The sequence below is a fragment of the Helianthus annuus genome, chromosome 2 (assembly GCF_002127325.2).
Source record: "Helianthus annuus cultivar XRQ/B chromosome 2, HanXRQr2.0-SUNRISE, whole genome shotgun sequence".
NCBI lineage: Eukaryota > Viridiplantae > Streptophyta > Magnoliopsida > Asterales > Asteraceae > Helianthus > Helianthus annuus.
In genome coordinates this window covers 138568761-138584870 of record NC_035434.2, presented here as the reverse complement: position 1 = coordinate 138584870, position 16110 = coordinate 138568761, and the positions used below count along the sequence as shown (strand labels likewise).

General features: G+C 35.7%; 1 protein-coding gene across 1 annotated transcript; it reads right to left on the bottom strand.

Moving 5' to 3' along the window:
* Positions 1–2981: 2981 nt before the first annotated feature.
* Positions 2982–15278, bottom strand: LOC118485838 (serine/arginine-rich splicing factor 1-like). The gene is made up of 2 exons (XM_035982326.1): positions 15071–15278; positions 2982–3130 (listed from the first exon to the last, which is right to left on the bottom strand). Exons 1-2 carry the CDS (start codon positions 15276–15278, stop codon positions 2982–2984), a joined length of 357 nt encoding a protein of 118 aa, XP_035838219.1.
* Between the last annotated feature and the right edge of the window lie 832 nt (positions 15279–16110).

Below are 16110 nucleotides of genomic sequence, written 5' to 3'. Positions count from 1 at the left end.
CATTATGCGTTTAGATTTCTTGCATGTGCAGATTCTAAAGGCTAGGAGAACATGGTCGATGACAAGTTCTGGAATGAAGACACGACGAGAAGGCGCTCAAGTGATGAAAATGATCGAGTTGCCGTTGGCCATCATCAACACCACAAGGATCTCACTTCATAAAGATAAAGTCTTTTCACGAGCATAACTCAAGGGGGAGCTTATGTTAAGGGGGAGTTTGTCAACACACTTCCTACATGATACGGGTAGTTTGTTGATACACTCTCTGCTTTCAAGACGTGAAGACTTTGAAGATCCTCCGACATTGAAGACTTGAAAGGACATCAGAGTTTTGAGAACTCGAAGACCCAAGACCGTCGAAGTTCGAGACGAGTCTACAACCATAGAAGATAAAGACAAAGCTACAGCCAAGGGGGAGTTTGTTGGTGCACTTGTGTCTGTACTTTGTCTGTATTCGGTCTGTATGTACGATGTTCTATTTAGTGTTGTAAGTTGACCAAGTCAACCATCCTCCGGTTTGACTTGGCCAACAGTTGGAATATGTTTGATATGTTTGTCTGAATCGAAGGATAACCTTGAAGGATAATGTTGATCCTTCGAGGTGCTCGAAAGATATGCTTCGAATGATTAGACCTCGAAAGATGATCTTTCGAGGTCCCTGCTTATCCTTCGAAAGCATTGTATCCGAAAGATGATCCTTCGGACCATCTATCGAATCCTTCGAGAAGACCTGCTGTATATGGGTATATATACCCATGAAGTGTTGAGGACAGAAGAGAGATGCACACAGACAAGAACAGAGAGCATTCTGTCCGAAACACTCACACACACTTAGAGAGTTTATAGAACATTTCTGTAAACATTGAGCTTGTAACCGAACCCTCATTGCATTAATACAATTTGTGTTAATCGGTGAACTTGTGTGTTTGTTTCTCTACTTGCTACTAACTCGGTTTGCTTGCTAGCTTGGATTCCGCACTCGCTAGTAGGTTTGTATAACAAGGTTTAGGTTCGTAATCCTCCGCGAAAAGGGACCTACAAGAAGACACCGAGTCGACATCTCGATACGGCCCTTGTTCCATAATTAGCTCAAGAAATTTCGCTAAAACCGATTTCCAAAACCCCTCGCCCGTTTGATTGTTACCTATATTGGACAAAAATATATGTTACAAAAAATTAAAAATTTAATACTACAAAGTATATACTTAAAAAAAGTACAAGTTATTTTTACGTACCTTTAATGGAGTGTGTGGACGAGTCTATATAAGCCTTCGCTAAGGCTTCTTCCTCGAGTTGCGTCCGTTGTTTCGGCTTCGTTTTGGACGGTTGGCTTTGCTCACCCGCAACTTGCTTGCCTTTTTTTCGTTTGTTTTTTTGCGGTTGGGTCTCGGGAACAACTTCAACATCTTCGTCGGGTTCGGTTCGAATGGGTTGCGATGGTTGTTCGGGTTGAAAGGGTTGCACGGGTTGGATATTAAAAGGATTACACATCATCAAGTATTGTATGGCTTGAGTTTGTTGCGTGTTCGCAAAAACATTCAGTAAGTTTTGGAAAGCGGCTAAAACGTTTGCGGAAAACTGACCGAATTGGTTCGTTTCCATCATCGGATAGTACCCCGGCACCGAAAATACATTTGGGGAGTTCGGGTTGTTGGGGTTGTTGGGGACGTTCGGGTTGAAGGGATCCATGGTAGAATAATTTTCTATAAAAAGGGAAGAATGTTTTAAAAAATGAGAGAGAGAGAGATGAGTTGTAGTGGATGAAAAAGTGTGAAAATGGTGTAAAAGTGGGGAATATATATAATTTTTGGTTGGATTTTGGTAAAAAAATTGAGATATAGCCGTTCGTTTTTTTTTTTTTTTTTTTTTGAAATTGTAATTTTTTTTTTGTTTTCAAACGGTCACATACATGGGAGAAGGCAAAATTTTGTCTTTTTGTGCTCCGTCTCCAACGTCTTGTACGGGGAGGACGAGGACAGGGGGGGCACGGTGTTTGGGTCGGCGCCGTGGCTGGAAGGGTGGGGAACGTTCTCCGTACCGTCTAGCCTTAGTGAACTAAGAGTTACTGTGTATGTAGTGCACGCTCGTTCAAGAGTACTTGTCAAATTTCCGACCACTTACTATTGATCTCGTAGTTGCTGCTAATTGTATTTACTGCTGATTGTAGTTGTTGTTGATCATACTTCAACAATTTCTAAGCAACTGCTTTGGTTACTTTTTGAAAGAATTTCTGCTCCTAGTAATTGAATTTTAGCCAAACACAATCTTTTACGATGTCATTTCGACTAAAGAGTTGTCATAGTTGCTCAATTATAAAACGAAAGTCCTTGTTCTATTTTTGGTACAGGTTTTCAAAACACTAAACGCATAGTTCTTGGTTTCTTTTTGAATTATTCAATTAAATTTTTGTGAGTATCATCAAAATACTTTAATCTACTTTAATCTGACGATAATTATATTGGGCCGGTTTTAATTTGGGTCGTTTGTTTTTGGGTCAGTAGTTTTTAATAATGGGCTTTAGAGCAGTCAAAAGTCCAACTGGTTTACCCGGTATTAGTGAGTCGTCATCCAGTCTTTAATCACAAGGGGTGGTTCACCCAAACCATTTAAAAAAAATGTATGATTGGTTGGAAAGAGAGTGAGACCCACTATAAACCTCTCTCTATCCTCTTCCCTCCTCTCCCCTTGTGCGGTGAACAATCACCGAATTCACAGTCACCGCGCGATGACTTGGTTGATGGAGGCGGTGTTCCCGCGAGGCAAATTACTTTGCCGCATCACTCCCCTCACCCACCCCTTCCACCCTATCAAATTTATGTTTTGTCCACTTTTTGGTGCTGTTTGTTTTTGCTTAAAACCTCTGCAAAGTGTTTATGTCTGCAGGCGGGCAGACATAAGACCTTAAAGACTGTTTGTTTTTTTTTTAAACAGATCTTCAAATGGCTTATTTCATCTTAAATAAAAAGCACAAAAAATAAGCTTCAAACATCTGCAACACCCTCTTCTCTTCTCCTCTTCTCCTTCCAGTTCCAGCCAGCACCACCTCTGCCGCCACCACCTCCACCTCCACCTCCGACACCACCACCTCCGACACCACCACCCCCGACACCACCTCCTCTGCCACCACCTCCTGCATACGAAAGAAGAGAGAGAGACCGTAGAGAGAGAGAGAGGGAGCGGCAGGAGAGAGAGAGGGAAAGAAGAGAGAGAGACCGTAGAGAGAGAGAGGGAGCGGCAGGAGAGAGAGAGAGGGAAAGAAGAGAGAGATCGGCGGTGGTGGGTTTGATGTTCTTCATCTTCAAACAAAACCCCCAAATCGAACGACGGTGGTGCTAGGGCTCGTGGTGGTGCTAGGGCTTCGCGGTGGTGCTAGGGTTCCCGGTGGTGCTAGGGCTTCGCGGTGGTGCTAGGGCTTCCCGGTGGTGCTAGGGCTTCGCGGTGGTGCTAGGGTTCCCGGTGGTGCTAGGGTTTGCGGTGGTGCTTGACGGTGGTTGTTGGTTGTGGTGGTGGCAGGTGGACGGTGGAGGAGGTGGTGGCAGATGGTTGTGGTGGTGGTGGTAGATGAAGCACAGAGAGAGGACTGAGGAGTGTTGTGTGTTTGTGTGTGTTGTGTGTGTGGTTTTTGTAGAAGTAAAAAAAAAAACAAACCCTCTTCTCCTTGCAGACTGCAGACCTTTGGTCCACCTCTTCTCATGCAGATGCCTGCAGATGTGGTCCGCAGACTACAGACCTTTTACATCTGAAAAAACAAACAGCACCTTTATCTCTAATATATTAGTTATCCCACTCTTCATCTTTCTATTTGTTCTGTCTTGTATAATTAATTTTCTCAATTTTCATCTTTCTTATGTATGATTTCATGAAATTCATGTGGATATTTTGGACAAACGAATCGAATATCTAAGAATGATTTCACGAATTCCTTTTGTTTCAAATTTAGTTATTGACTTAGGTAGTCAGTTTATCGGTTAAGGTTGTGTTAGTTTCTCGTTAAGCATTTGGACTCATTTCAGTTTGCCTATTTTATATTAAACAAAAATAACCCTCAAAATGATGACTAGAGTCATCAAGCTGGAGATGGATGAATCTCTTATCCGTGTCGCCATCGACCATGAATGATGAACAACTACAAATGGTGAAGGATGAAGAGCCAAATTGGGTCGGGTATGGGATGGGTATTGATAATCCAAGTTTCATTCCTAATTGTAAAACAATGTCCAATACACGGCTCATTATCTATTAAAATTTGTCAAGTAATTATTTGTAGGTATTAGACATACCTGGTATACTCATATGTTTTTTTTTTTTTTTTTTTTTTTTTTTTTTTTGCCATTTCTAATCACTCGTATTTACAAAATAATAAACTATGTTAATTAGTTAGATAAATGACCACATGTTATGTTATCTGGTGGTTATAATGAGTACCCACGTTTCAAACTTTCAATAACTTACTATGTTATCAAAACCATAAATGTGATTATCTACTTTAACAATAAATTATCAATATTGTGACCAAATTATTAAACTTATAGCGACCTTAAAGTTATGATTACAGTTGTATGTAAGTAAGATGTATAAATCATGTTCAACAACAGCCAAAACCTTTCGTCGCTAAAGGTTTCAAACTTTGTATTTAGTAGAATTGGTTTTTCTATTCAAAAGGGGGTGGCGGCACAACTTGTTGCCCGACTACCTGCCATTGCTTTGTAATTGTCCGTTTTCGTGTGGAATTTCAAAAATGAGGCAGAAGGTTTTCTAAAAAAAAAAAAAAAAAATTGTCGTAACTGTTAAAGACAACAAAGGAATTGAAGACAGGTGACTATAGTATGTAATAACTAATATATGATGAAATAACTGAATAACTAGCTAGCTTTTAAAACCCGATAACCTAATTCCTAAGTTTTATAAAAACCAGAAATTAACACACATGGCTTGCTTTTGTTGTAAAGAAGAAAAAGAAACGCAAAGGGGTGCAAATACAGCCCGCTATCTAACAGTGCCAACAAGGATAATATATCTTTATAGTGTAGGCTGGAAAGGAGATCTCATGGAAACATTCTTTATGGACGATAGTTTTTTTGTTTTTTTTTTTTTTTTGAACGGTAGGATTCTAGGATTATAGAATAGGGCCAACATATGCTGTAAAAATCCAATAAGCAGATACAAAGTTCGAAATAAAATTACAATTACACTACAAACCCCCAATTTATGAAAATCTTAAAGTATAATGTCTCTTATGTTGAAATCTAGCCATCTCTCCCATATCAAGTTCTTAAATTCCGATCTCTCTTTGAGCCACAAAAAGGAATTTGAATGTATGTCTTCCATTGTTTTTGTCACAGAAGTGTTCGTGTCTTCGAATTCTTTTAGATTCCTCGCCTTCCAAATTTCTCATATAGTCGTTAAAAATACCATTTCGATAACTTTTCTCTAATCTAAAGATCCTGCGAATGTATGTGTATGCTAATACTTCGCTGCGTGACCTGAACATTGCTGGTGATGGTAATTTTAGCCAGGTTAGCGTCTTCTGCTAAATTTCTTTCGCCATTGCACATGTAGTTATTATGTGTTCGACTGATTCTTCTTCTTCACTACATCTTGAACATTGTCGATTGGTCATCATTATTTCACGTTTTCATAATTTTGTTTTGGTTGCTATCCTTCCCAAGTCTGCCCTTTGTTGGTAATAAGGCTAAAGGACGATAGTTGCATATCTACTTCTATGGCTTGTTTTTAGCTGGATTTGTTGGTAATAAATCTAAAGGGTGTGGTCATGACCCATATAGACATTTATGTCAGTCACCTCTAATTCACTATCCAAAACCACTACCCTAAGGGTGTGGTCGTGACCTATACCACTATCCCCTTTATTATTTTAATATATTTTTGTCTCAAAATTTTCGAATGTGAGGGTCGTGATAATCATGGTTCAATCCACGCCAACCACCATCAATCAAGGAGGGGAGTGGCGTAGCCTTCCATTCATATTTCTACGTGACGAATCATGTTCCAACAATGACCCCCACACCCTTTACCCTAAATGTAAATGTTATTGAGTACAAGTTTGGTTGAACGTAGAGCACCCGAAGACGTTAAAAAACTAGGCACGCTAATGGACGAAAAGCCTACGGACAATGCATTGGGCGGCTACATTTGTGGATATGACATCTATGTGGATAGACGTCAACGGACGACAGGGGTTTCAAAATTTTAAAAACTTTTTAGTTTCCATTTTTCTTCGGGGAATTGGCCTGTAATAATCCCAACTAGAGGTTATTGTCATTGACAGTCCCACCTTTGAATACCCCCCACAAGTCCCACCTTTCACCTATTTTTCCTACACCGGTCCCCCGTTAAAAAAACTTAACGGACTTAAGCTTTATTCCAAATTACAAACAGATTTTTAGGGTTGTTGATCAGAACGACGAGAAAGTCCATTATGTAAAACTTACCTCGAAATGGTGCTCCAAATGACTTGATTTTTGTTAATTGGAAATTTAAACACCCGAATTGAAGCGCCGTTTTCGTCGTTTGAAGTACTGTTTCGAGGTAAGTTTTACATCAATGGACTCTGATGAAAAGCCGTAAAAAACTGTTTGTAATTTAGAAAAAAAACATAACTCCGCTATTAACGGGGGACCGGTGTAGGAAAAATAGGTGAAAGGTGAGACTGGTGGAGGGAATATTTATAGGTGGAACTGTCAATGACCAATGACTTTTAGTTGGGGTTATTACAGGCCAATTCCCCTTTTTCTTCTTGTCGTTTTTCGGATTTTAATAGAATTTAAGTGATGTTTATTTTCTTTATAAAAACTTGTAAAAGTGTTTATGTATGATTAGTATTTTCGAAATTTGTATATCTATTTATTAACTTGGAAAATTAGGAAATAAAAAAAATCAAAAAGTTGTAGATTTGTTTAAACTTTGTAAAAATAATTTATTACTAATCGAATTCCCATCGCAATCCACTAGTTATATATATAAAACAAAATGAATAATAATTGTTTGTCTTCTGATGAGTTTTTTTTTTGTTCTTTTTGTATTTTACCCCCTTAAATTTTAGCAGTGACATTTACACCCTCTTAACTTTTTAAAAACTTTGTAAAATGTAATTTGACCTTGTTCGGGTTTCTAAAGTTTCAAGTTTATAATTCTGTAATTAAAAAAACACTATTTTCTTAATTGTTAGTATAAACGTGGGTTTACGTTTTGACGTTAATTTTCGGAAATAAGTCAAATCACATATTATACATTTTTGTGCTTATTTTTATGTACGTTTTCACTTGTTTTACGTTTTGACATAAATTTTGTTTGAAAACGAGTCGGGTCTCGTTTTCACTAGACGGATTTTATGTTTCGACGGCGTCGCAACGCGCGGCAAGTAAACTTACTAGTTGATATACATACATACATATATATGTGTGTGTATGTATGTATGTATGTATGTATGTATGTATGTATGTATGTATGTATGTATGTATGTATGTATGTATGTATGTATGTATGTATGTATGTATGTATGTATGTATGTACGTACGTACGTATGTATGTATGTATGTATGTATGTATGTATGTATGTATGTATGTATGTATGTATGTATGTATGTATGTATGTATGTATGTATGTATGTATGTATGTATGTATAGGGGAAGGTTTCCCTAAAAAGTGTAAGTTGACTAAGAAGTAATCTTAATCATCAATTTTGTAAATGTACATAACTTTTAAACACGACATTATTTTTATAAAAAAAAATTACATAATAAAAACGAGCATTTTTTTCTCTTTAATTTGAGTATACAATTGATATACAAAAAACGACATTCTATAAAACATACGAAAACTGTGTTGTATTTTGAATCCAACACATTTAGAAGAACAAAATCCAGCACATTAAAATAAGAAAATCCAGCACGCTAAGAAGAACGAAAAAAACCAAGCACATTAAAAGAAGAAAAATCCGACACGCTAAGAAGAGCAAAAAAAACCAATCACATTAAAAAGAAGAAAAAAATCCAACACCGTACCAAAATCCAGCACATTGAGAAGAACAAAAAATCTAACAAAATACCCAAATCTAGCAAATTGGAAGAACAAGATCCAACACATTAAGAACAAATAATCTAGATTTTTTGCTATTATATTCTTACTCTTAAAGGACGCAACAAAATAAACAAAGAGAAAAATGCCCGGATAGTCACTGTGGTTTCGTATTTTTTCACCTATAGTCCCCAACTTTCTAAAACTACCTGAATAGTCCCCAACTTTTCATTTTTTGTTCCCGGATAGTCCCTGAGTCTAACTTCAGTTTGTTTTCTCTGTTAAGTGGGTGTGAAATGACCAACTTACCCTTTCCTTTAAAAGGCCAAACCACAGGGACTATCCGGACATCTTCTTTGCCTGCATATTGAAATACACACATAAATAGAAACACAGAACCTTATCTCTATCTTCATCTTGAGCTCACCCAAACACACCCACACATAATCTGTTACTCTCCCCCTCTCGATGTCGATCCGGCAACCACAAGGAGGAAGAGTCGGCGTTACTATGGCAGTTCTCCGACCAGACGCCCCCCCCCCCACACACACACCTGCTCTCGAGAAATATAGGGACCGATGAAATGAAGGGAGAGAGAGAGAGAGAGGAATCGCAGAGGGAGAATCAGGTGAGAGAAAGATAAGATCGGAGAGGGTATAAGGGCCGACCACCACCCTTGGTGGCGGAGCTCGACGTCTGCGGCGTCTGTAGCGGCGGAGGACATGTGGCGGCGGTCTTCACTTCTTTTCTACAAGTTTCCGGTAAAATCCTCTCCCCATTTTCTTTTATTCTGTGAAGATCGATGAGGATGATGATGTTGTCGTTGTTGAAGGTAATGATGATTTGCTGAGGATGATGATGTCAGTGGTGGCCGACGATGGCAACCGACGCCGAAAATAACTGTTGGCCGATGATTTGCGCGACTTTGATGTCAGGTTGAATTTGAATTTGATCGGTGAAATTCGTTTGCAGATCTGTAAATAACGGAATCCGTACAGTTTTGTTGGAGAGGATCATTTTCTAGAGGTTTATTATTTGTGTAAGTGTTCATGCGTTTGCTGGAGATCGAGATGGCGTTTTTGGAGTTGAATGAAGAAATTGCTCTGTTTTCGAGCTTGAATTCGAGGAATTAAGCTCTTGTACAAAATCGATCACGGCCTGGTGATTACAGGTTTATGGATTCAGCTGAAAAATCTGAAATAAAATTAGTAGTATAGGATCTGGTAGCATTGATCAGGTTGATGATGATGATTCACGATAAATTTGGCCAGTCAGTAGCTGTTTTCAGGCGGTGGTTCTGCGCGGCGGAGACCGGCGGCGGCCGGTGATGGTGGAGGGTGGAGGAGGGTGATGGTGGGTGGAGGTTGAAGATGAGTGTGGTGGTGGGGATTTTATAAATAAAAATAAAGAAGATGCCCGGATAGTCCCGTGCTTTTGCCTTTTAAAGGAAAGGGTAAATTGGTCATTTCAAACCTACTTAATAGAGAAAACAAACTGAAGTTAGACCCAGGGACTATCCGGGAACAAAAATGAAAAGTTGGGGACTATTCAGGTAGTTTTAGAAAGTTGGGGACTATAGGTGAAAAAATGCGAAACCACAGGGACTATTCGGGCATTTTTCTCATAAACAAATAAAGGATAACACCTTGTTTTATACTCAAATATCCCACATCATCGTCATTACCTTAAATATAATACAAAACTCTAACATAATCATAAATCCAGCACTAGAAATGGTAGTTATACAAACCCTAAATGTGAGAATAGGATGTATTATTCATATTGACTTGTGACTCGAGTGGTGACGAAGTTGAAGGGGACATCGATTAATGAGATCTCACCAGAACAGCTTCTTGTGTTGGGTTTTCTTCCCAAATCCTTGAACACTAACTTGATTTTAGTATTGGAAGCTGAAATCGAGAACCTTAGCAATCGATTGGGATTGTAGAACAGGGGTGGCGATGGTGAATCTCAGATCTAGGGTGGAGCAAGGGCGACGTACGGTGGTGGAGCAAGGGCGACGTACGGTGGTGGAGCAAGGGTGGCGGTGGAGAAATCTCAGATCTAGGGTGTGGCAGGGATGGAGGTAGAGCAAGGGTGGTGTTCGGTGGTGGAGCAAGGATGACAGTGGAGCAAGGACGACGGTGGTTGATGGTGGAACATGGGTGGCGGTGGTGAAATCTCAGATTTAGGGCCTGCCATGTAATATGTTGCAATTTTGATAAAAAGATATGAGAGAAATAATTGAGGAGGATAGTGTTTTTTACTAAAATGCCCTTTACCTAGTTAATTAGGAGTGCCACATGTCAAACCCACAATCCTTCTTATCCTGCTTAGGGAAAACTCACTTTTTATTTGATCATTTCCCTGTATATATATATAGGAGAGGGACCCATTAGGAACCACCCTTTATTGCGAGAACCGGAAAAACCAATGTAAACACAACCAAAAATAACTATAAATAGCTAAAAACACACATTTTTTTTAATATTTTTTAAATTAAAATCGCTATATTTCGTTATTAAAAAAAAAATTTTAAAAATTGGCTACTAAAAGTAGCGACTTTTACATAAAAAATATTAAAAAAACAATTTTGTGTGTGTTTTTTTTTTAAATTTTTTTAGGTTTTTTGAAGGTTTAGTTTTTAGCATTTTAGCTTGGGCGGGGGGTTGGGGGTTACGTTTTTTTTTTTTTTTTTTTTTTGGGGGGGGGGGTAGGTTTTTTTTGGTGTGTTTACATTGGTTCTCATGGTTCTCACAATAAAGGTGGTTCTCAAATGAACCTTACCATATATATATATATATATATATATATATATATATATATATATATATATATATATATATATATATATATATATATATATATAGGGGAAGGTTCAAATGAAAACCACTATTTATTGTGAAAACTCGAAAACTAATTAAAAAAGCCAAAAAAACATACCAAATTTGTTTTACAAACTAATTTTCGCAGGTTTTTATATATAAAAAAATTTCAAAAAAAAAAATTGTGTAGTGCACATGTGTAATACTACACATGTGTATTATTACACATGTGTATTATTACACATGTGTAATACAAAAAAAAATTCTTTTTTTATATATAAAAACCTGTGATTTTTATAAAAAAAAAACTGAAAAAAAAATTGTGTGTTTTTTAGGCTTTTTTTAGTTAGTTTTCGAGTTTTCACAATAAAAGTGGTTTTCATTTGAACCATCCCCTATATATATGCTTAGGTTCAAGAGTGAACACTAGTATATTTGCGAACTGAGCGAACTAATCCTTGCCATACACGTGTGTAAATCGATGGTAAAGATTTGTTCACTCATTTCGCAAATACGCTAGTACTGTTCACTCTAGAACCCCACCATATATATATATATATATATATATATATATATATATATATATATATATATATATATATATATATATATATATATATATATATATATATATATATATATATATATAGGGGGCTGCTAGAATGAGAACCACCCCGAGTTGTAAGAACCGCGAGAACTACACCCCACGGAGCGCCGTTCGCCATGATTTTTTTTTACAAATAGATGTGTATATTATAAACACAGCCGTAAAAAATCATGGCGAACGGCGCTCCGTGGGGTGTAGTTTTTTACACCACAAGTTTGGTGTTTTTTAATTTTTTTTTCTTTTTTCTTTTTTTTTTCCACCAAACTTGTGGTGTAAAAAACTACACCCCACGGAGCGCCGTTCGCCATGATTTTATACGGCTGTGTTTATAATATACACATCTACTTGTAAAAAAAATCATGGCGAACGGCGCTCCGTGGGGTGTAGTTCTCGCGGTTCTTACAACTCGAGGTGGTTCTCATTCTAGCGGCTCCCTATATATATATATATATATATATATATATATATATATATATATATATATATATATATATATATATATATAGGGCAAGGATAAATCGAAAAACCCCTCTAGTTGAGAAAACCTTGAAAACTCAATATCTACCATTGATTAGAAGAGATGGATAGTTGTGATGTGTTTGGGTATTATCTCTCTTACTTTTTAATATAATAATCAGTAATAGTACCCTTAAGGGTAAAATGGGAATAAAGTGTGACAATTGTTTTCTTGGGAGAATTGAGCTGCATGCCTATGAAACTTGGCTACAACTTTCAACACCACAAAAAATACAAAAGCCATCATTGCACAACTTCAATTTTTTTTTATCAATTTTTAGTAAAGCACCTATTCTCTCTCTCTCTCTCTCTTCATCTCATCTTCATCCAAAAAGCTCCTGCAGAAAAACTCACCGCAAATCAACAATTATCCTTCTCCAAACCTAAATAACGCTGATAGATTTGCAAACGATCTTACCGGAGATATCCATCAACTGCAAAATTTCAGGTGCGTCCGCCATCCGGCTTTCTTTTGGGGGTAAAAATGTGTTTTTTCTTGACAAATTTACAAGCTTTGTTTCCTGTATAATTTGGGGTTTCATCTAGGGTTTTTGGTTGTTATTTTCATACACATTTGGGTTTTTTTTTTCTTTTTAAAAAAAGTGGTTTATGTACTTTATGTGATGTTCATAAACAGTGTTGGAAGGCAGTGTACGTTCCCTGTTTTTTGGTTTGTATGTTCTTAAAAAGTGGTTTCATGTTTTTTAAGGCTGTTACAAAATTGTTTTATTGGGAAGAAAAGATTACATTTATGTTTGACAATTAATTTGAAATAAAACAACAGTCATATTTTTTTTCTTTACTCTTTTGGTTATTTTATAAGTTGAACTCCTTTTTCACAAAAAAAAAAAAAAACGGGTGTCTAAAAAATAGGAAATAAAATAAAAAATAAACTAATTGGTATGTAACATTAAATTGTTAGATGGTTTGTTACATTTATGTTTGACAATTTATTTTGTAACAGTGTTGGAAGGCAGTGTGAATCGGGCACACCAGTAAAGGATTTAAAAGAAAAGAAAAAAATATTTTTGTAACTTAAGTATTTTGTTTTTTAGGGAGCAAGTGTGTTGTATGCGTTTTTAGGTTATATAGTAATGTTGCACCTTAACATTTGCGGGGGCAAAATTTTGTAACTTAAGTATTTTCTTCATAAAGTTGTTTTACGATACTTTTTTTTAATTTATCGGTGTTTGGGCCACCGGTGTTGTATATAACAAATAAATGTAAAAGCATTAGGTGAAAAACTGGATATACATGTTGAATAAGGTTACATTCTACAAATGAGCAATAAATATTACATTATATGTAACATTTTACAAAAAAAAAAAAAAAATGTAACCAATGAGGAAAAAATGTTACTTTATATGTACCATCTTATTAAGGTTACATTCTATAAAATGAGCAATAAGTATTACATTATATGTAACATTTTACAAAAAAAAAGTACAAAAAATAACGTTACATTTTCTGTATAATTTCAAAAAATGTAAACACCCAGTAAACAAGAAAAAATGCTTGTTTTTTACCATTTAAAGGATATCCACAAACATAAGAGTATAACGCGTTTTCTTTTCTTTCTCCTCTGACACAAAATGTTATATTATATCACATTGTTACAGAAGTCGTCTTCCTACAAAAAGATGTTACATGTTGGTACGTACACTACATAAAAAGATGTTACATATATTATACATATATATGAAGTTACACCACGTGTAAATATATATTTTCTGTATAATTTCAAAAAATGTAAACACCCAGTAAACAAAAAAAATGAGCAATAAGTATTACATTATGTGTAACATTTTACAAAAAAAAAATACAAAAAATAACGTTACGTTTTCTGTATAAGTCCAAAAAATGTAAACACCCAGTAAACAAGAAAAAGTGCTTGTTTATTACCATTTAAAGGATATCCACATACATAAAAGTGTAACACGTTTTTTTTTCTCCTCCGACACAAAGTGTTATATTACATCACATTGTTACAAAAGTCGTCTTCCTACAAAAAGATGTTACATGTTGGTACGCACACTACAAAAAAAGATGTTACATATATTATACATATATTCATGGGACTGATCCAGGGTATCAGTTTTGCGTTTAATCTGTGGTTTTGAATATTTAGTACACCTTATGTAACAAACCTCTTCCATCTCTTGGTTTGCCCCTTAAGAATAGAAAACCCACAATACACGGCATACTCCTTGTACATACTAAACAAATCCTTCCAGTTTCGTATACACAACCAACAATAGGCCTTAAACCAGTAGGAACATTAGGACACCACATTCTAGTGCTATTGGGTGTGTGGTGAACATAAAATTTCTCGTCCGCCTAAATACCTACATAAAAAACTAGTTATAACGAGGTTGGGCTTGCATATGTATATCCAAAAAACATTTTTTGACCTACATGTACGTTTGTTTCTACGATCATAAAAGTCAAACTTTAAAAAAGGTCACAAGTCTTTTACAAAACATTGCATTCTTTCTAAATTTTGACACGAAACCTAACATAGTGGTGCATTTTTTAAATAAGCAAAAAAGTGTAACCTCGAAAAATTTTACCTTCCAAAAAATATAAAAATTTATTTCACAAAAAAAACTTTTTGAGACAGAGTAAAAAAATGGTATTGTTAATACAAGTTTAACACCTTTTGCTACAATGAACCTTAATATGCTGGTGAATTTTTTAAATATGGCCAAAAAGTGTAACCTCGAATATATTTACCTTCCAAAAAATATAAAAACTTATTTCATAAAAAAACTTTTTGTGTCAAAATACAAAAAATGGTATTGTAAATGCAAGTGTAACCTCACATATTTTTACCTTCTAAAAAGTATAAAAACTTATTTCATAAAAAAAAATTGGGCTAGAATAAAAAAATGATATTGTTAATACAAGTTTAACACATTTGCTACCAAACAAACCACAACATCATCTGAGGGTTTTTTCTCCTCTACCGCCAAAAAAATAGAAAAAAAACACATTCTGATAACAAACTACAAGCATTATAACTGGGGTATCACAATACCTAAAAAATGTACATTTCATAAACTTAAAAAAAAATGTGTGACTCACCTGGAAACTTTGTAGAAATAGGTTCCGAATCTTCAACAACTCTGCTCTCAACCAATGCATCTTCATCTTCGTTAAATTCAAAATCAGGTAAAAGATTATGTGGAACAACATTTAAAGGTGAACCCGTTAAAGAAGCTTCCAGATCATCATTGAATGTCGTCGTACCACCGGCAACACTCCGTGATGGTTGGCTATTCAAGTCAACCATGTTTAATGCAAATTTTTTGTGAATGGTGTTTCTGGTTGTTGACTCTCATCCACTATCTTTTTGGAGAAAGTCAAATGTGAAACAAACCCACAATAGTTATGTTACATATACAAAATAAACAAAAAGTTGTCATAGTACAAAGTACACTTCACATTAAATGTGGGAGGGGAGAAACAAGCAAAACAGGCTCTCTCTCTCTCTCTCTCTCTCTCTCTCTGATACATATTCTGTCGAAAATGAGTAAATGACAAAATTGCCCGTAGCTTCATCTTTTTACATATAATGATGTGGCTAAATCCTAGCCACACAATAGGGTTTATTGGGTTTTCTTAACTGGGGTGAGTTTTCTCACTATAAATAGCATATATATATATATATGACAAAGATCCGTTAGGAACCACCCTTTATCGTGAGAACCACGAGAACCAATGTGAACACAACCAAAAATGCCTAAAAATAACTAAAAAACACACAAAAAAAATAATATCTTTTATAAAAAAATCACTACTTTTAGTAGCCAAATTTTTTTTTAATTTTGGCTACGAAAAGTAGCGATTTTAACATAAAAACTATTAAAAAAATTTAGATTTTTTTTTTTTAGATTTTTTTAGGTTTTTTGGGGGTTTAGTTTTTAGCATTTTATCTTTGGTTGGGGGGGGGGGGGGTTAGTTTTTTTTTTAGGTTTTTTGGGGTTTTTAGTTTTTAGCATTTAGATTGGGGGGGGGGGGGTTAGGTTTTTTTACCTATTTTAGGTTGTGTTCACATTGATTCTCGCGGTTCTCGCATGAACCTTACCCTATATATATATATATATATATATATATATATATAT